General features: G+C 42.6%; 1 protein-coding gene across 1 annotated transcript in view; it reads left to right on the forward strand.

The window, feature by feature from the left end:
• The window catches only part of si:ch73-206d17.1 (tyrosine-protein kinase STYK1), a 68,554-nt gene extending 46,998 nt beyond the window's left edge, over positions 1-21,556 (forward strand). Inside the window, exons 7-10 of the mRNA XM_067970123.1 lie at positions 3,315-3,532; positions 4,617-4,657; positions 4,924-5,020; positions 20,726-21,556. Coding sequence (XP_067826224.1) covers positions 3,315-3,532; positions 4,617-4,657; positions 4,924-5,020; positions 20,726-20,897 — 528 coding nt within the window. The 3' untranslated portion in view covers positions 20,898-21,556. The remainder of the gene's footprint in view (positions 1-3,314; positions 3,533-4,616; positions 4,658-4,923; positions 5,021-20,725) is intronic.
• Positions 21,557-22,454: the final 898 nt, after the last annotated feature.

Genomic DNA, 22,454 nt, shown 5'->3' on the forward strand with positions numbered 1-22,454 from the left:
TAAGATACCCTTGAATTGTTTACATTGTTCTAAGTGGGACTATTCCCCCTCCCTTAATTGTGAACAGAGCACCTTCTTTGGCAAACACTCATTACTAATTAGTATGATACGCTCCGTCTATCTAAGTTAGTCCTTGGTCCTGTTGCCCTTGACACTAGTGAGGCCTGCATGCTTGAGTACCTCAATGGTGGAAACTCAATCCACTTACCTGATCATGATAGAACTGAGTTTGGACACGAAACTTTTTTGGTTTATAATGTAGCATGGGTCAATAGTTCAAGTTTTGCATGCAGAGTAAGGAACTCAGAACCACACCATAGATGTTTACCTTGGTGATTAGTCAAAGACGTACATCTTAAGACATCCATAGGCTGTACTGGCCCTTCTAATGCAGCTGGTGATTTCCTCTTGTGGTGGAATTGATTAAGAGCATACTGCCAAGGTAGAGAAAGTGTTTTGCCCTTTGAATTGTGTTCCACTGAAGGGGGTATTTGGATCACAGTAGTCTGATTGATAGAGGACTTGAGTTTTTTTTATATTAATTGTGAAACTAAATTTGGGTATAACCATTGCAAACTTATTCACTGTGACCTGAGATTATTTCTTAATTGTGCATTAGAATGCAGTTCATGAATTAGGTCTTTCCTGACCCTTTGTTTGGACCCGCAGCCACTGAAGGTTGAGCAATCAATTGTTCATTCTCTTTACATGTACATTGCACAGCCAGATTCCTTCATAGCATCATGAAGCACAGCTGCAAAAAAAAACTAGCCAAATAAACTCGGTAACAGGAATCTATGCATCTTTGCTAAACCTCATTAGTTATGGTAAAAGATTCGGAAATCATAGAATGGTTACAGCACAGGAGTATAATCCCACTCCCCTGCCCTTTCCAAGTGGCCCTGCAAATTTTTTCCCTTCAAGTACTTATCCAATTCCCTTTTGAAAGCCACGATTGAATCTGCCTCTGCCTCCACCACCCTTTCAGGCAGTGCATTCCTGATCCTAACCACTCGCTGCATAAAAAAGATTTTCCTCATGTCGCCTTTGGTTCTTTTGCCAATCACCTTAAATCTGTGTCCTCTGGTTCTGAACCCTTGCGCCAATGGAAACAGTTTCTCTCTATCTACTCTGTCTAGACCCCTCATGATTTTGAACACCTCAATCAAATCTCCTCTCAACCTTCTCTGCTCTAAGGAGAACAACCCCTGAATGCCTTTTGGATGTCCATACACACCACATCAACCACATTGGCCTCATCCATCCTCTCCGTTACCTCATCAACCAACTCAATCAAGTTAGTTAAACACGATTCGCCTTTAACAAATCCGTGCTGGCTTTCCTTAATTAATCCACACTTGTCCAAGCGACTGTTACTTTTGTCCCGGATTATAGTTTCTAAAAGCTTCCCCACCACAGAGGTTAAACTGACTGGCCTGGAGTTGCTGGGTTTAACCCTAGACCCTTTTTTGAACAAGGGTGTAACATTTGCAATTCTCCAGTCCTCTGGCACCACCCTAGTATCATCTCATCTGGACCGGGGACTTATTTACTTTAAGTACAGCCAGCCTTCCTAGTACCTCCTCTTTATCAATTTTTAGCCCATCCAGTATCTCAACCAGCTGCTCTTTTACTGTAACTTTGGCAGCATCTTCTTCCTTGGTGAAGAGAGATGCAAAGTACTCATTTAGTACCTCTGCCTCCATGAGTAGAACTCCTTTTTGGTCCCTAATCAGTCCCACCCCACCTCTTAGTACCCATTTATTATTTATATGCCTACAGAAGACTTTTGGATTCCCTTTTATGTTAGTTGCCAGTCTATTCTCATACTCTCTCTTTACCCCTCTTATTTCCTTTTTCACTTCCCCTCTGAACTTTCTATATTCAGCCTGGTTCTCACTTGTGTTATCAACCTGACATCTGTCATAAGCCCCATCTTTCGGCTTCATCTTACTCTCTATCTCTTGTCATCCAGGGAGCTCTGGCTTTGGTTGCCCTGCCTTTCCCCCTCGTGGGAATGTACCCAGACTGTACCCGAACCATCTCTTTAAAGGCCGCCCATTGTTCAATTACAGTTTTGCCTGCCAATCTTTGATTCCAATTTACCCGGGCCAGATCTGTTCTCATCCCACTGAAATTGGCCCTCCTCCAATTAAGAATTTGTACTCTAGATTGCTCCTCTACTACCACTCACCTGATTCTGACTGTTAAACTTTGGGCATCTAAGTCCTAACATAAGCCTCCAAAGCCCTTCTCTGTTCATGAGACTAAAGGCTTTGGTTAGATCACTGAATCTGGTGAAAAGAGATTGAAGTTGTGAACACTTTGCTTGGATTTTTGATTTAAACTGCATTGTATTTTGCGTAAGACGCCAATAATTAATGTCAGTGTAAAGGAATTCTGGATAGGATTTTCCTTTCTACAGATGAGAGAGGTGTCTCGACAGTTTCCATATTCTGATTTATCCTCTCCATTTGTGGATGATAGTGATAGATCCTCCTTCAATCATGGACTATGGTCCCCATGTTAGTGGAGGAAGCCCCATTTGTCCAACTATTCTATTTCAGACAAAATAAAGGGAAGTCTCTAGAAAAAGAAGCCAAATATTTGCACAATGTGGTGTATCCCCAGTGGGCAACGCAGATGCTTTTAGCATCCTGTCAGGGTACTGGGTGAAGTTGAGTTGCTCTGAGACCACAAGGTGTCTCTAGCTACCAGGATTACAGCCCATTGAAGTTGACCAGAGTTCAGATTCTAGCCCCAGCTGCATTTGGCAGAGGGCCGGCCATTGTTGGCCAGTTCATCTGCGGGGGAGAGAACTGATGGGAGAGGAGATTCAGATGTGGTTTTGAGTCGGGGGGAGAAAGACACATTTACAGAAATGACATTTCGTCTCTCCAGCCTTCCAAAAAAACATTTCTCCATTCAATTTGTGGGCAGGAAGTTCCATTGTTTCTGCAGAAATATTAAGCTGTTGTGACTGAGTTAGATTAGTAGACTGGTAGAGACAAATCCATGGCAATTTGTAAATCACCATTATAGCTTAAAATAGTTTCAGAATTTGTTAGTGTAAGGGTTTCTGGGAGAAAACCTCTTTAGTATCTTGGTTGTTGATGTGATAGCTGGAACTTTTTGATGAAATAACTGCTGAGAGAGAATGGAAATTCCGGCTCTTGTTGGTGTTGTCCGCCGATTAATTGTTATTCAGTTTCTTCAACAGCTCACAGTTGTATTTTTATTAAAACCCAGTTGAATAAGACTTCAAACACTGTGCATCCAAAACACTATTCACACTGTCTATCCATTTGGAACAGGATTATCTGACTACAAAGCACAAACTAATCCATGGGGATGTCGCTGCCCGGAATATTCTGATCCATGAAGATCTGACTGTTAAACTCGCTGGACTGAGTCTGGCCTTTGATGTTTACAAAACTGGGACTCTCTCATCACACAAAGCTGCCCAGGTTCCCATTAAATGGCTCGCACCGGAGAGGATCATAAAACGGCCAATCACAGAAAAGAGTGACACGTGAGTATGAGAGCTTTTCTACAGGGAAGGAAGGACACTGTTCAATGGGATCCAAGTCAGTGTAAATGTAATACGGGTGCACTGTGAGAAATGGGCACTTTATAGATTCTGGAACCACTCGGACATTATTGAGCTATCTTGCAGGCCAGCTGCTCATTTCCTTCTGGACTAGTTGACTATTCCAATGCTCTCCTGGCCGGCCTCCCACCTTCCCTACCCACTGCCCCCGCCCCCCCCAAACTTGAGCTCATCCAAAACTCTGCTGCCCGTATCCTAACTTGCGCCAAGTCCTATTCACCCATCACCTGTGCTCGATGAACTACATTGGCTCCCAGTCCGGCAATGCCTTGATTTTTAAGTTCTGAACCTTGTGTTCAAATCCCTCCATTGCCTCACCCCTCCCTATCTCAGTAACCTCCTTCAGCCCCACAACCCACCAAGAACTCTGCGTTCCTCCAATTCTGGCCTTTTGCTCATCTCCAATTTTCATCGCTCCACCATTGGCTGCGTTGCCTTCAACTGCCTAGGCCCTAAGCTCTGGAATCCCCTTCCTAAACCCTTCTGCCTCTCTACCTCTCTCTCCTCCTTTGTCACTCCTTAAAACCTACCTCTTTGATCAAGCTTTTAGTCACCTGTCCTAATATCTCTTGATGTGGCTTGGTGTCAAATTTTGTCTGATAATGCTTCTGTGAAGTGCCTTGGGACATTTTTACTACGTTAAAGGTGCTATATAAATGCAAGTAGTTGTCGTTACCATTTGTGGACTAGTTCCTGATGCATGTAGAAGCCACGAAGGGGAAAGCTCAGTCAAAGGTAGTCGAAAGTGCCAGTGACATGTCACAGATGTTAAATGGTCTGTGTCCGTTACATTCCTAACTCTCTCTCGTTAACTGCAACCGGTTTGTTTGAAACTGAGCACCATTAAATAACGCTCGCCAGGAAGTTGCTGGCAAATTGTTATGGTATCAATCCTATATTGACTGTTTGGCTTAGTATTAATGAATGCATTAAGTAATAGTGACCGTGCTGCTATATTGAGTGCAATGAATTGTATTTAAGCTTAGTTTGTTTTTTTTATTCACAGGTGGTCATTTGGGATCCTTATTTATGAAATAGTTACTCTAGGTATGTTACTCTGTAGACCAACTCATAATTCTTCTATTATTACTCTATCCGTCATCTCCTCTCTTCTGATTTCACTGACGGAAAAACAGTATTGTTAGTAGAAAGTGTTGAGGCCTCTGATCTTTTTCCAAGTGATGTTTAAATTGCTGACTCAAAGCATGGCTTTGGTTAAAGTACTGTCACTGAGAGGTAGATGTTTCTGATCCTCCATCTAAGTTCTATTTTTTACTGTAGGTCTTTGAAGCCTTAATCATTCTCCTTTCCAGGTTCTCCTCCATATCCTGAGTTTCAGCCTCTAGAAATTTTTCCAAAGCTGCAGAGAGATTACAGGATGCCGAGACCAGCTAACTGCAGCAACGTACTGTAAGTAAATTGCCATTCGCTATCTGAATAGAGAACTTTGACGTGTTTATTTAGTTGTTCTTGTGTAAGAACAGGAGTAGGTCATTCCATCCTTGAGTCTGCTTCTCCATTCAATTAGATCATAGCTGATCTGGACTTCCAACTCCATTTACCTACCTTTACTCCATAATCCCTTGATGCCCTTTAAAAGGTGAGAGACTAAGAAATGTTGGTAGTCAGAGGGATTTGGGTCATGAATCGCAAAGTTAACATGCAGGTACAGCAAGCAATTAGGAAGGCAAATGGTATGTTGGGCTTTATCGCTAAGGGGTTGGAGTATAAGAGTAAGGAGGTCTTGCTGCAATTGTACAGGGCTCTGGTGAGACCACACCTGGAGTACTGTGTACAGTTTTGGTCTCCTTACCTAAGGAAGGAGATACTTGCCTTAGAGGGGATGCAATGAAGGTTCACTAGATTCCTGGGATGAGAGGGTTGTCCTATGAGGAGAGATTGTGTAGAATGGGCCTATACTCTGAGTTTAGAAGAATGAGAGGTGATCTCATTGAAATGTATAACATTCTTAGAGGGCTTGACAGGGTAAATGCTGAGAGGCTGTTTCTCCTGGCTGGAGAGTCTAGAACTAGGTATCGTAGACTCAAGATAAGGGGTCGGCCATTTAGAACCGCAATGAGGAAAAGTTTCTTCACTCAGAGGATTGTGAATCTTTGGAATTCTCTACCCCAGGGGGCTCAGTCATTGAGTATATTCAAGACTGAGTTTGATAGATTTTTGAACAACAAGGGAGTCGAGGGATATGGTGATAGGGTGGGAAAGTGGAGTTGAGGTAGAAGATCAGCTATGATCTTATTGAATGGCAGAGCAGGCTTGAGAGGCCGTCTGGCCTACTCCTGCTCTTATTTCTTATGTTCTTACCTAACAAAAATCTGTTGATCTCAGTCTTGCAAATTTCAATTGACCCCCAGCATCCACAGCCTTTTGGGGGAGCGAGTTCCAGATTTCCTTTTGTGTGGAAAAAGTGCTTCCTGATTTCATTCCTAAATGGCCTAGCTCTAATTTTAAGATTATGCCCCCTTGTTTTAGATTCCCCCACCAGATGAAACAGTTTCTCTGTATTCACCTATTGAATCCCTTAATCATTTTAAACACCTTGATTAGCTGTCCCCTCAACCTTCTAAACTTCAAATTAAACCTCAAAATAACATTACTGACTGCAGTTAGTTGCTCAGCTGTTTTTCATTCTATATTTCAGTGAGGGCAATGCAGGAGAAAGGGAGCAAGATTTGTGGGAGAGGGGGGAGTAGTGGGTGGGGGTTACATCGAGTCTACAGCGCAGAAACAGGCCATTCGGCCCATCTGGTCTATGACAGCGTTATGCTCCACACGAGCCTCCTTTCACCACATTTCATTTAATACTTTGAGCATATCCTTCTATTCCTTTCTCCCTCATGTGTTTATCTAGATACCCCTTAAATGCATCTGTTCGTCTCAACTATTCCTTGTGGTAGCGAGTTCCACATTCTTACCTCTCTTTGGGTAAAGAAGTTTCTCCTAAATTCCCTATTGGATTTATTAGTGACCATCTTATATTTATGACCTCTAGTTCTGGTCTCCCCCACAAGTGGAAACATTTTCTCTACGTCTACCCTATCAAACCCTTTCATTATCTTAAAGACTTCTATCAGATCACCCCTCAGCCGCCTTGTTTCTAGAGAGAAGAGCCCCAGCCTGTTTAGTCTTTCCTGATTAGTATATCCCCTCAGTTCTGGTATCATCCTTGTGAACCTGTTTTGCACCTTCTCCAGTGCCTCTATATCCTTTTTATAACATGGAGATAAGAACTGTTCACAGTACTCCAGGTGTGGTCTAACCAAGGTTCCACACAAGTTTAACATCATTTCTCTGCTTTTCAATTCTATCCCTCTAGAAATGAACGCCAGTACTTGATTTGCCTTTTTTATGGCTTTATTGACCTGCGTCGCTACTTCTAGTGATTTGTGTATCTGTACCCTGAGTTCCCTTTGCTCCTCATTCCCATTTAGACTCTTATTATCCAAGCAGTATGTGGCCTCCTTATTCTTCCTACCAGGGCAGCAGTGACTCAAACTTTCTTTGTGGGGCTCAGAGGAGGCATGCCTGCTCCTCCTAGCTCCACAATCATACAATCATAGAAACTTACAGCACAGAAGGAGGCCATTCGGCCCATCATGCCTGTGCCAGCTCTTTGAAAGAGCTATCCAATTCCCTTTTGAAAGTTACTATTGAATCTGCTTCCACCATCCTTTCAGGCAGTGCATTCCAGATCATTACATCACTGTGTAAAAATTTCTCCTCATCTCTCCCCTGGTTCTCTTGCCAATTATCTTAAATCTCTGCCCTCTGATTACTGACCCTCCTGCCAGTGGAAACAATTTCTCCCTATCTACTCTATCAAAACCCTTCATAATGTTGAACACCTCTCCCCTTGAACTTCTCTGCTCTGCTGGACAACCCCAGCTTCTCTAGACTCTCCACATAACTGAAGTCCCTCATCCCTGGCACCATTCTAGTAAATCTCCTCTGCACCCTCTCCAAGGTCTTGACATCCTTCCTAAAGTGTGGTGCCCAGAACTGGCCACAATACTCCAACTGAGGCCCGACTAGTGATTTATAAAGGTTTAGCATAACTTCCTTGCTTTTGTACTCTATGCCTCTATTTATAAAGCCCAGGTAGGTGATTAAAATAGCCCTGGGGCCCTATCTAAGTGGGGAGGCAACAGAGCAGTGAATGGACTGCTGGGAGATTAACTCCTGTTCCGTCCCGTTTCTGTCAGGTAGAGGGAGTTAGAATTCCTCCAGTAGTGACTGAAAGGGGCATTACAAAAACTTCAGTCAAAGGTTGAATGAGCATTGAACGTTAACGATTACTGTCCATGCCAATATGTTTTGTGTAACAATATGTGCACTTTTTAATATTCGTTCTCTGGCATCGCTGGCAAGGCTGCATTTACTGCCCATCCCTGGTTGCCCTGAGGGCCTTCCCCTTGGGCCGCTGAGATCCTTGCACCAATGATGGTGTTAGGTAGGAAATTCCAGACTATTGACCCAGAGGCGATGAAGGAACAGCGGCTTATGCCCGAGTACTTTGTGCAGAAAGTTAACCCCTTGCCTTTTTCTCCTCCTATATAATAGTCTAATTATTCCTTTACCAATTTATTGGCCAAAAGAGACTTTCGTCTTTGTCAGGGAGAATGTAGCTTCCAAGAATTGGGGCCTCTCTCAATTTTCTACTCCCTATAGGGTTGCCAACCCTCCAGGAATTGAAGATCACTCTACAGGACACTGCTACGAGCGGCTCAGGAGAAAAATCATAGGGGAATTAAAATAAAACTGTTTTTTCATTTTCTTTGAACACTTTCATGACTGTTAGTTATGTCTATAACGAATACAAGATGAATCCAATCAGGTATCAAATTGGTTGTGGGAATTGTAAACAATTTTGCAACACCAAGTTATAGTCCACCAATTTTATTTTAAAATTCACAAGCTTTCGGAGGCTTCCTCCTTCCTCAGGTGAATGTCAAGAAATCCTCGAACCTTTCGCATTTATAAATCACAGAACAATACCTGGTGATTACAGATAGTCTTTTCAACTGCCCGTTGCCAAGGCAACCAAAGTGTTCAGACAGATAGGTGTTACCTACAGGGCCACCGAATATACAAACGGCCAGAACAAAAAAAAAAGAGAGAGGCAGAAACATCCAGAAGGAAAAGACAGCAATTGACCCGTTATATTAAAAATAGATAACTTTTGTTCGCTGGTGGGGTTACGTGTAGCGTGACATGAACCCAAGATCCCGGTTGAGGCCGTCCTCATGGGTGCGGAACTTGGCTATCAATTTCTGCTCGACGATTTTGCGTTGTCGTGTGTCTCGAAGGCCGCCTTGGAGAACGCTTACCCGAAGATCGGTGGCTGTATGTCCTTGACTGCTGAAGTGTTCCCCGACCGGGAGAGAACCCTCCTGTCTGGCGATTGTTGCGCGGTGTCCGTTCATCCGTTGTCGCAGCGTCTGCACGGTCTCGCCAATGTACCATGCTCTGGGGCATCCTTTCCTGCAACGTATGAGGTAGACAACGTTGGCCGAGTCACAGGAGTATGAACCATGCACCTGGTGGGTGGTGTCCTCTCGTGTGATGATGGTATCTGTGTCAATGATCTGGCATGTCACAGTAACCTCTGCAAGACATGCCAGATCATCGACACAGATACCACCATCACACGAGAGGACACCACCCACCAGGTGCATGGTTCATACTCCTGTGACTCAGCCAACGTTGTCTACCTCATACGTTGCAGGAAAGGATACCCCAGAGCATGGTACATTGGCAAGACCGTGCAGACGCTGCGACAACGGATGAACGGACACCGCGCAACAATCACCAGACAGGAGGGTTCTCTCCCGGTCGGGGAACACTTCAGCAGTCAAGGACATTCAGCCACCGACCTTCGGGTAAGCGTACTCCAAGGCGGCCTTCGAGACACACGACAACGCAAAATCGTCGAGCAGAAATTGATAGCCAAGTTCCGCACCCATGAGGACGGCCTCAACCGGGATCTTGGGTTCATGTCACGCTACACGTAACCCCACCAGCGAACAAAAGTTATCTATTTTTAATATAACGGGTCAATTGCTGTCTTTTCCTTCCGGATGTTTCTGCCTCTTTTTTTTGTTCTGGCCGTTTGTATATTCGGTGGCCCTGTAGGTAACACCTATCTGTCTGAACACTTTGATTGCCTTGGCAACGGGCAGTTGAAAAGACTATCTGTAATCACCAGGTATTGTTCTGTGATTTATAAATGCGAGAGGTTCGAGGATTTCTTGACATTCACCTGAGGAAGGAGGAAGCCTCCGAAAGCTTGTGAATTTTAAAATAAAATTGTTCGACTATAACTTGGTGTTGTAAAATTGTTTTCAATTTTCAACCCCAGTCCATCACCGGCATCTCCACATCATGGTTGTGGGAAGGCAGTGTTGCCGGAGGATGGACCAATGTTGGGAATGTGGGGGTGGGACAGTTCGCGGCGGGAGGTCATGTGATGAAACCTCCAGGAATACACCCAAGCTGGCGACTCTATCTCACTAACCAGTTTTATATTTGAATGTAGAAGTGCTACAAGTACTCTCTGGGGTACTCTCCCCTTCCTTTCTCACCTACCCATTCCTCCCCTCTCCTTTCCCCTCCCCTGGCAGATGCATGGGTCCTCTTTCAATTGACAACAAATGCTACTCCCTTTTTGTGTCTGCATTCCAGCAATTTATTGTCCTGTTATTACTTTCTTGCATTCCCTTTTTAGACTTATTTTTTTTCTATCTGATGGACATGGGGATATGACTCTTCCATTTCCTAGTGTCCTTGGCAGTCTTATTTATTTCAGTTGATTTGTACCCAGGGTTAACACTCCACGTTAGGCATCATCCCTCCTGGGTTTTTGACCCCCCCCACCCCCCCCCGCCACTGCTTTGTAAGAGCTGTTAAGAGTGACAAACCTTTCCCTGATGCATTTATCAGCTCCATTTAGTACGGCCCACACCAATGCAAGTCACTCATCAGAAGCTTGTTGTTCTTTATGATTGTCAATTTTTTTTTTGTTCTCAATTTTAATTTTATTTCATCTTTGGTGTTTTTGTAGCTTTGGATTCCATGTACCCATTTCCAGATCATTTTAGTGAATGATTTAAAAATTAAACATTCAAAGTGACATTCTGGTTAAATAACTTATAACCTAGTAAATTAACTATTTTTATATTCCATGAAATATTGAATCTGGACCTTTTATCATTAATGCGCTTGCTATTTGATAATGTTAGAATATTTATTTTAATAGGAAGCAGCGTGACTGTGCCAGAATTTTAAATGCTGGTGGTGCAGCATCGCATTGTTGAGCACTAGATGGCATGAAGAGGTATTTGAGAGATCTGTAGTGCCATTTGTCATGCAAGCAATTAATGATTAGCAAAAAGTACTGGCATTTTACTCCCTAATGAAGGTCAAAGATACCTTTTTTACACAATTACAAAAGTAGCCCTACCTTTTTTGTCTTTTTCTGATTTTAAGAATTATGATTTTGTTCAAATATTTAGTGCTAAGGACTTTGGTAGGGAACCAGTTTGGACGAATTGCTGCACCCAGTGATGTGAGTGAGCTGAGTGAACATGCACAATTGAAATTAAGTAATCACCGGACCAGTCTAGCTTAATGAGTTCAACAGATATTCAGCTGTCACGTTGTGGAGCTCAAGAGCTCGTCCAAAGCCTCTTCTTTCCCCGTCTCTCTGTTGCAATTAGAGTTCCATGTTTAAATCAGCTATATAATGCTATAATGCAGATAAGAACATAAGAACATAAGAAATAGGAGCAGGAGTAGGCCAATCGGCCCTTCGAGCCTGCTCCGCCATTTAATAAGATCATGGCTGATCTGATCCTAACCTCAAATCTAAATTCATGTCCACTTTCCTGCCCGCTCCCCGTAACCCCTAATTTCCTTTACAAATGTAGGAATCTTTTTTTTCCCCATTTTTTTAATAAATCAAGAGCAAGTACATTAATTATGGTGTATTTTTGGTGCTTATCAGAGGTAAGAAAACTAAGAAATGGTGTACTATTTGAAACATTTTTCCCCAATTTTCTCCCCTCACCTTTTTAAAGATGTTAATGGTTTGTTTCTGTAGATTTTTGATGATTGTGGTTTGTTATGCTGTTGGTGGGCGTGGTTTGGTTCTACTGGCTGTTGGGTATGGTTTGGTTCTACTGGCTGTTGGGTATGGTTTGGTTCTACTGGCTGTTGGTGGGCGTGGTTTGGTTCTACTGGCTGTTGGGTATGGTTTGGTTCTACTGGCATGGGAATCCTTCTGGTGCCTTGATTAAATGGCCATTTTTCATGTGTGGCCTTCAATACTGTGTATTGGCAGATTACTTGACTAAAGGAAACATAACAAGCAGCCCAAATGGGTCCTTACCTAAGATCCACACACACGTTTTGCAGTAACAGTTACATGGAAAGGTGATCTGATCAGGAATCCAAGGAGACTGATACCAATTGTAGCATTTCCCCAACAGCAGCAAAACAGTTATTTAAGATGTCTTTCACTGCAGATGTAGCTCTGACCCTTGTGTTCTTGGTCCAAGTCCTGTACCAGTCCATATACGATCTAGTGGACTCATCAGTACTTCTGAACTTGGGGGGTGGTGTTATATTGAAAGTGTCTCTAAACTGGGGAACTAGAGGGGAAGAATATCTCTGAACAGAGGTGGAGGAGGCAGCAGGAGATGGTGCTTCTGCGAAAGGTTGGGGGGGGGGGGAAATGCCTCAATCATGGGGAAGGGTGACCCATTGAGGTATCAGTTGGCGGCCCAGCCCAGAGGAACCCAAAAGTAAGAACCTGATTATTTATTTTTGTGAGCCAGGAAGAGCAGAAGTTGTCTTCCAGGCTCCCAAAAAATAAGCTGGGCCGCCATTGTACTGGGTCTACCGCCCTCTCCCCCACCCTCCCCAACCTGGACGTTCCTTTTTTTTTTTAAGAGCCCAGAGGTCAGTTGGGCTGCTCAAAATGGCGGGCTGCCCTGGGGCACTTGTTTTCCGCTTGCAGCCTGCCGGCCTTGTGTTGTTGCGGACCAGGCTTCCTGTTGGCGCTAACGGGCGGTTGGCTGTCTGCCCAAATGCCTACGCCCTGGAATGTTATGTAAATGAACTTTTTAATGTACTTTTTCCCAGCTTCCCCATGCGCTCTCCGGAAGGAGTTGCCTCCATGGGTAAGGGTTTTGGTCCATGGGTAAGGGTTTATGGGTGCAACCTGGTCTTCAGAATCCCACCTCAGTGGCCCTTTTTCAGTGTCAGCCTAGATAGTAAGTGTCGGCAGGCTAATCCAGTCTTTTCAGACATGCCCAAAATTGGCAGTAAGGAGCATATGAAGGAATTTCTCAGCATGATGAGTGAGAATCATTTTTTAATTCCCCCCCCCCCCCCCCACTCCAAGGTATCTGTTTTAAATTTTTAGTATTCTTTTATATTATGCTGTTAAAGCAAACGGGATCCTGGGCTTTATAAATAGAGGCATAAGAGTACAAAGCAAGGAAGTTATGCTAAACCTTTAGGCCACAGCTGGAAAACAAAGAATATAAAAGGATGAAGGGAAAGAACAGGGACCAGACCAGGCACAATGGGCCAAGTGTCATCCTCCTGTGCTGTAATTTCTATGCTTCTACATCTGCAGGTAAGCTTAAGGTAATAATTGGTTAAGAGGATTAGTGGCGATTAACCGTAATAGATGTGGAACACCCCGGCTAGATGTTAGAATATATAACGGTAAGTGTGAATGTGTATTAGTTTTAAGATTCATCACCATCTCCTGTAGCCATGGATTTCATGGGGTAACTACAACCAGCTCTGGCTATTGCCGGATACAATCCTCCTTCATTTCTCCTCCCAGTGTAATGTAACAAATGAATCTTGACAGTTGACTAACAAATCCAATATCAGTGAACACATCCAGTACTAAACTACCATTGATCCTCTTTGTTCACATCTGACTGTATCATCAGTCACATATTCTATATTGTGGGTGAAATCAAAAGTTGTTAATTTTTCATCTCTTATTATTACCTAATTGTTAAGTATTGCAACTAATAATCCTTCATCATTCATGTGTAAGTTTTTTGTGGAAGGATTTTACAAAATATTATACATTGGTTTGATCACTGGTTTTGATTTCAAATGGTTTTGAATTCATTTGGGATTTAAAGCTTCCAACTTTCTGTGTAGAATTTGGCATTCAAGGAGCAATAGTTAGAAAGCTTAGCCTATTTGGTCTGGAGATACTATTCTAAATGAAAATGTTTCGAGACACTCAGTTCTGATTGTAAAAATAAGATGCAGGCTGTGGTTTAAGAGGCAGGCTGTGGTATATTCCTCTCTCTCTCTGTGCTTAAAAGAATTGATCCTAATTGAATTCACTTCTTTCCTACTGTACTCCTGATCTGGAGGGAAATATTCAGCAATACACGACTTTGAACAATTCCCCAAGTTTGGTCATCTAGTCAGACAAGAACAACATAGAATCAAATAGCTGAAATACAGCACTAACTTACCCAGGAGAGTGATGATGAACTCTTCTGTGAAAGGTGAATGGCTGGAGCCAAGAGGCTTAGCTGACCCCTGTCAGGTGGGACTCAGAGTGTGACTTCGATCAGAAGTAGCTGATCTGTTGGATTCACTGTCATTTCCTATAACCGCTCACCGTTCTGATGTGACAAAATCTACATCTGGTTACAGGTGAAATGAGAAAATTGGTGCCCAAATCACGGATCATTTGAGCTGCCCTGAGGTGGTATTGCCAGACACATGAATTGGACACTGTTTTACGTTGCCCAATATTGTTCCCTGGACCCAGGTCTAGGGAACAATATCTGGCAACACTCAGGTGCATAATGATTCTCGTCTTTTTAAAATGTACATAATTCAAGCCCATTTTAAAATATTTAATTTGATTTCTGAGGACTGAAAGAATGTATGGAGTGAGAAAAGGCCATTCACTCCATCAAGCCCATTTCTTCTGCATGTAACTTGCCCTCTCATGGGTTTACCCAGTTTGTTTAATCTCCCACTGACCATAGGTAAAATTTCCAAAATAAACTGCTGTGAAATATCTTTGTTCCTGTAAATCAGTGAAACTCTCAGGTTGCAACGCTAGATATCTATCCATCAATCAATACTAACCAGTTTCATTCCATTGATCACATTTTATGGAACTAGTAACATAATCATTATAATTCATGGAGTATTTTGTTTCTCTGTGGTTTCAGTCATAACCTTTAATTCTTTTCATAATTATATATTAATCCAGCTTTATTTTAAGAGTTCATTGGCATAGAATTTGTAGTGAATTTGTGCCACAAATTTACCATTCTGAAGAAAATGAAGGGAAGATTTCCCTCTTCCCTGTGCCTGAGAATCCAAGGACAGAGGGGTGTGGACCATTATGCCGGGTCTCTGAAGCCATTGTGCTGCCATTCCTGGCCTCCTGCTTCATTCTTCCTCCAGTTACAGTCATTGAGGCTAAAAGGGTTAAATTATGAGGACAGGTTGCATAAACTAGGCTTGTATTCCCTCGAGTATAGAAGATTATGGGGTGATCTAGTTGAGGTGTTTAAGACGATTAACGGACTTGATAGCGTAGATAGGGAGAAACTATTTCCTCTGGTGGGTGAGTTCAGAACAAGAGCTAAAATTAGAGCTAGGCCATTCAGGGGTGATGTCAGGAAGCTCTTCATATAAAGGGCAGTGGAAATCTGGAACACTCTCTCCCAAAAAGCTGGGGGTCAGTTGAAAATTTTAAAACTGGGATTGATCGATTTTTTGTTAGGAAACAGTATTAAGGAATATGGAACCAAAGCGAATAGATGAATTTAAGATACAGATCAGCCGTGATCTAATTGAATGGTGGAACAGGCTTGAGGGGCTGAATGGCCTACTTCTGTTCCTATTGGTTGCCCCAGCAGAGGGGCTTCTAAAGAACCTTGCTGCAATTGCCTGCAGGGTGTGTGGGGTCCTGGGGCAGGCTGGAAACATTTCAGCAAGTTTTAACATTTCTTTTGATTCTTTTCACCACCACCACCCCCCCAACAAGTATGGTCTAAAGGCCCCAACACCATTTGGATGCTGATGTTCAGCCAAGAAGACCCTAATGGCGGTGGCCAGGAACATAACTGCTGGCCTGATTCCTCCCTGGTATACAGGTGCAAGGCCCAGCCGAGGGACAAGTCTGTCCTGGGAGTCTGCCCAGGTCCTGGAAAGAGCCCGGGGAGGAAAAACACTAGCACCTGCTTCAATCTCAGGCCTACCTGTGAGTGCCCATGGTGGAAAATCTACCCTTAGTTCTTTTATTTGCAATTGTAAACAATTTTACAACACCAAGTTATAGTCCAGCAATTTTATTTTAAATTCACAAGCTTTCGGAGGCTACCTCCTTCCTCAGGTGAACGATGTGGAAATTTGCAGGTGTTGCTTCTGGCTTGTTGACTGGATACTCGTAGCCTCCAGTTCCACTGTTGTAGTTCAAGTTTTTTTTAAAAAAAACTGTTTCTGTTTGCATTATGTACCTCCCAGTATTTTAGTGACCTGGATCATATACTCTGACAATCTGATGATTCTGGGATTTTAAAACTCACATTATGAAAAAAACCCAGAAAAACAGATTGACTCTTTTCCAAACCACCTCCATCAGTGCCCTGAATATCAGCTGTTCACAGTATTCTAAAAGTGGGCTTACCAATAAATTATACACAATTAAAGTCAGCTGTTTTCAATAAATAGCTTTCTGCTGTATTCAGATATTTAATTAATTTTGCTGACCGGAGCTTTGGATTTATTGGATAATCTTCTGCTTCACTGTTTTGTGCCATCAGTGTACATCTTATTTATATAAAAGCTCCTGTCTCATTCCTTAGCCTAGCCACTTAATTTCTCCGCAATGCTTTGAATGCATCTGTAAAAGATCCCATGGCACCATTTGGAAGAAGAGCAGGGGAGTTCTCCCCGGTCTGCTGGCCAATATTTATCCCTCAACCAACATTATCTCATTGCTGTTTGTGGGACCTCGCTGTGTGCAAATTGGCTGCCGTGTTTCCTACATAACAACAGTGACTACGCTTCAAAGTATTTCATTGACTGTGAAGTGATTTGGGACATCCTGTGGTTGTGAATGGCACTATATAAATGCAAGTCCTCTTTTTGAGAAAATGTAAAATTGTAAGCACTTTATGGTCTTGTGATTTTGCTCATTCTATTTTTTTCCTCCGTTGATCTCTGCTGCTTCCAGTCTGCCATTGGCCGTGTGCCAGGTTGTTGAAGTTGCCGTCCAGACTGGACTAACTAGTCTGCTTTGTGCTTCCCGTGCTGGGAGATGCCACACGCTGTACTCATTGTTTGTTTCCATTCGTTGTGGCTCAGATTGGCGAGTAATTGAGGCTATCCCCCTCCTACTCCATCAGCATCGCTGCACTTCTCCATCTTACGATTTCCTGCAGCCTCTCTTACTTGGATAAACAGCCATGCACCTTTTCATCTTGAAATTGCCTATTATTTTGTTGCTGTTATTAATTTCTATCCTGATTGTGTCAAAATGCAAGAAGATATTGCTAAACTTGCAGAACAGGCGTGTAATTGGCAAATGAATTTCAATATAGATAAGTGTGAGGTGGTGCATTTTGGTAGGGAGAATAAGGAGGCCTCATACTGATTGGATAATAAAAGTCTAAATGGGATCTCGGGGTACAGATACACAAATCATTAAAAATAATGATGCAGGTCAATAAGGCCATTTTTAAAATAAAAAGGCAAACCAAGCACTGGGGTTCATTTCTAGAGGGTTAGAATTGAAAAGCAGAAGTAATGTTAAACTTGTATAGAACCTTTGTTAGGCCACACATGGGGGGGTGATTTTAGGAGGCAAATGCAGGTATGGTGGGGAGTTCCGAAAATAGCGTAAATCCCATTCGGGTTCAGAAGCCGGCTCCAACCCACTGGCTTCCGAGTTTCCCAGGGACCCACCTTGTGTGCGCGCAGGCGACCCGAAAACAGAAGCTCCGTCGGCAATTAAAGCCGGTGGGATGACCGTTAAAGAGCCAAATGTACCTCATTGAGGTACTTAAGGCACTTTACCTGTGACAGATTAAGTGATTAGAAAGATTTTTAACTTACCCGGGCGGCTTGCCCACCGCTTCTGATTCACGCCTGGTGAAAGCAGACGTGAAGGGCCGGATCAGGGAGAAAGAAACTAAATAAATTAAATAAAAAAACATGCAATGAAATGAAAGCACTAAATGCACCCACTTGCCAATCGCCCCCCCCCCCCCCCCCCCCCACCCTGCTGCCATCCCACCTCCCTGCTAATTTCGGGGCCTTGGAGTACTGTGCATAGTTCTGGTCTCCACATTATAAAAAGGATATCGAGGCACTGGAGAAGGTGCAAAAAGATTCACAAGGATGATACCAGAACTGAGGATATGCTGATCAGGAAAGGCTGAACAGGCTGGGGCTCTTTTCTCTAGAAAAGAGAAGCTGGGAGGGGTGACCTGATAGAGGTTATTTAAGATAATGAAAGGGTTTGATAGGGTAGACGTAGAGAAATGTTTCCACTTGTGGGGGAGTCCAAAACTAGTGGTCAGAAGCATAAGATCCTAATAAATCCAATAGGGAATTCAGGAGAAACGTCTTTACCCAGAAAGTGGTAAAAATGTGGAACTCAGTAACACAAGGAGTAGTTGAGGCTAATGGCATAGATACATTTAAGGGGAAGCTAGATAAACACATGAGGGAGAAATGTATCCTGATAGGGTTAGATGATGAGGGGTGGGAGGAGGCTCGTGTGGAGCATAAATGCTGGCTGTTGGAAATGTTATTAATGCTACCAAGGGTTGTTAATCCTTAACAATAACTCCCACGATGAACATGTAAGCTTTATTATAGACACAAGCACAATGTTCTAATGCAGTTATCCCAAATAACAAGTATTTATACAACAACGTTCTAATACAGTTATATCAAATAAACAAGGATGCTACAACCTGTCCCTAGGAAATTTCAGGATGATCAGACCTGGTTCGTAGTGTGTGTGGACCTCTGTCAGTCCCAAGAAACTGCTAACTTTTAGTGGGACAGTGCCTCAGTTCTTATATTTTTCTAAAGCATATTTGTTTTTAGTGGCTGACATTAGCCCCATGATGTCATCTGTCCTGGACACCCCCGCCCCCTAGGGTGCCTATTGTCCCAGCCGTCTTTCGGATATCCATTCGATGGTGTTAACTGTGGTCCATTCTATCTATCTTATGGGGGAGGGACATGCCCTTATCTTTGCGTATTTTGATTGTTCGGATTTAAGATGTCTCATCCTGTATATGCCAATCACGAAAGTTACCTAATTATCTGAACAAAGCTCCTGCAATTAACACAACAGGATTAGTCTGTGTCCAGGTCCTGAGTCTTTGATTATGCCTTGGGATTCATGATATCTGTTTCTGACAATTGGTCTTCAGTGTGTCTGTTTCACACTTCTATTGCTTTTTAGTCAAGCGCCTGAGGCTTTGCAGGATGGGATACATGATTATGATTTGGTCTAGAAATCTTATTTCTTACACCAGCATAGACCAGTTGGGCCAAATGGCCTGTTTCTGTGCTATAGACTCGATGATTTCATTACACTGTATATCAATCCTTTCTTTAATTGTCAAGTCATCCCTTGCCAATGGTACCACTCCTATCATTATATTATTAGTTCCAGTTCTGATGAAAGGTCATCAACCTGAAACGTTAACTCTGTTTCTCTATCCACAGATGTTGCTGGCCTGATGAGTGTTTCCAGCATTTTCTGTTTTTATTTTATATTATTATTAGGCCTATTTTTGCTAAATATTATGTATATCTTAGCACCATCTGTTGTCTGTCTTCTGCCTTCAACTAGGTTTCTGTGATGGTAATTTTACAAGTTACGCAGATCTCTAATTTCAGTCATTCAGACCAGTCTTATTATTGAATATGAAAGGTAGGACTCAAATGTCAGTAATAGTGTGGAGAAGAGTGGTGCCCCAGGAGTCACTGGGGACATGAAACATGCAATGCTTGTTAAGGATGCATTCAGATGAGCAATAGAATGTGACCCAATTGTGGTTTGACCTTTTTATGTGAAAATATTGTATCATAAGGTGGCAACAGCTTCAGATGGGAATCCCAATGTAGTGTGCAGACTCTCCAACACACTCTCGTAGAAATGGACTAGGTAATGAATGGCTCAGTATTGATAAGTGGCCAAGGGCAAACCGAGGAAGTAGTGAAAAATGCCCGGAACAAACTTGATGAGGTAGCGAAATAAGTACTTTGGCCTTCGTTTAGAGAATCTCCAATTCAGAAGAACATCCAATTAAGAGTCTGGAACAAACTTTGTGGACAGTTGGGGATTTACTGATAGGTGACAGACATTGTTATTGGGAAGTACACAGTTTGACCCTGCTGTAGGTGAATATGATCATGTATGAAATCTCTCTGCCAGTGAATGAAGAGATGGGCAAATGGATTTCTGTGGCTGTCCCCTGGACTGTGCAGAAGTGAGAACAACTTGCCTTATCTTTGACAAGCCTGATGCCTGGATAAAGTGAGTAAAGTCACACTTGGATTAAGTATGTGTGACCATAGAGTTGTAGCGTGAAGAGGGTGAAGGCTGGAGGCAGTAGAAAATAGAGCATCAGTAGAAAGTCAATACTGTGTGGAGAGGGCCTTGGTTTTGGTGAGTGGAATTAGAAGAAAGGAAATGCTACAAATGAGAAAGATGATCCAAAAACTACCTCCGACAATAAGAGTGTTGACATTCCCCATTTGCTGAGCAATAGGTACTAGTAACTGGCGGTCCTGCACTATTGCTCAGAAGTGACATGTGTTCTTAAAAGGAATTTGGTGCCACAGAGACCAAGGGGGAAATTAAACATTTCTTCAGAAATACTATTATCTGACCCACTGTTAAAAAGAATAATGTATAGTCAATGTTTGATCATCTTGCAGTGCCTCTTGTATTTTGGTACATAAATAGTAACACAGAACCAAACTGTCTAAATGTAAACCTGAAAAATTATGATGTGTAATCTTTTAAATTAAACTTTCTGTTTCTTCCACTTCCCCCTCCAGATATGACTTAATGAAACACTGCTGGCAGTGGAAGCCCTATGATAGGCCAAGCTGGTCAGAGTTGATCAATAAGCTGGATTCCTTGATGAATAATGCTGATGGGGTTAAGTTGCTGCAAACAGCTGATGATCTGGACCTCAACCAATACAAACAAGCTGCCGGGGTTTTCTGAGTGTACAAAGAAGGCATAGCTGTGAGCAATTCGTAACCTAAAGTGTCTGACAATAAATGGTCACCAAGCTGAATAGCAGAACCCTTGCCCCGCTGAATAAAATGGGAATTGCATACTAGGTGGCCAAATGAAAGCTGTGAACACAATCTAACTGGTTAACTGAACGTTATATTACGATCGAAGACTCCAAGAAGCTATCTTCAGCTGAGGTAACTAAGCAACAGAGAGAGTTGCTCTGCTGCCAGGTGAATTTGCTGTGACTGCTGAACCTTGAATTTAATATGAAACCAATTGTTCACTTCCAAAAGGCGGTACTGATGCTCTTTGTTGATGTTTGGCAACCGAAGAAAGTGGAATGTTCTAGAAGAGATCATGTGACTGTCACAATCGGCAGTAACAGTTGCCAGAAGTTGTTAAGAATAGTTTTGAATATAACCATCCAAAGTACTGGGGTAATGATTGGCAGTGGGCAGAGTCCACAGCTAAAGGTTAAGTCATGGAAAAATTTGTTGTAAACAATTTGTCTGTACTTGTATGAATCTTTTCTCTCACAATGACATAGCTACTCTAAATGAGTTCTAACTTAGGGGGTCAATTTCCCTTGGGGGTTCTCCCACTCCCCTCATCAATGAGGTTTCCCTATAGTTCCTTTGCATAACTATGGCATATTTACGGGGTTGGGTGGGGGTGGGGGGGGGGGTAGACAGTTACAAATGAGGGGAGTTCACTCACTCCGTACTATTAATTATTCTGGCAGTGTTGTCATTTTGACAGGAATTCTTGTTTTTTTTTATAGGAAAACACATGTACATACATATTTGTCTGCACTCCCAGCAACCACCAAAGTCAAGTTAGTGAGATACCTGACCTTAACACAACTGTCTCTAGCTGTACCTTGTAATGCACCTAATACAATATCATTCTTTTTGTATGAAGTTCATTTCATAGTTAATGACCAGTAATCTATTACAAAGATAATGTTAAAAAGACTTGGGAATGAAAGTCAACTAGCAATCTAGCAATGATGAAAGGAAAATGAAATCTGGTTAAAGAGAGCGATGTACTTATCTCCCCTTGGCTGGTTCTAATGTTTTTGAAATGGGGACATTGCAGTCAGTGTGAAATAGAACCAGTGGGTATGTCCACCTCTATCAATTCTCGTCTTTCTTTACCAATTTTCCCCCCACCCCTGCTTCCTGACGATTGAGGGCATTACAGAGGAGCTTGATCCTATCCTTTATAACAGAATACACTAGTTTATTTTTCTCCTCCCTAGTCTAAGGGAGCAGTGACCAAATGTAGTGCTCCAATTCCTGACCTGCCTAAGATCATCTAATTCAATACAGACCAGGAACTGTACCTGGGACCTTGTAGTCTATATGAATTATCACTACACTGCTGCTACCTTTACTCACTAGAACACGGAGAAACTTAATTTTCAAACTTGTGGCTTGTATACGGAGAGAAATGTATAGTCCATAGGAAACATCTGATCATGACCTAGAAGCGACATTATAGAAAAGGCTGTTGACTATAGTACAGTAAATCTTCACATAT

Source organism: Heptranchias perlo, chromosome 32 (genome assembly GCF_035084215.1).
Source record: "Heptranchias perlo isolate sHepPer1 chromosome 32, sHepPer1.hap1, whole genome shotgun sequence".
NCBI classification, from domain to species: domain Eukaryota; kingdom Metazoa; phylum Chordata; class Chondrichthyes; order Hexanchiformes; family Hexanchidae; genus Heptranchias; species Heptranchias perlo.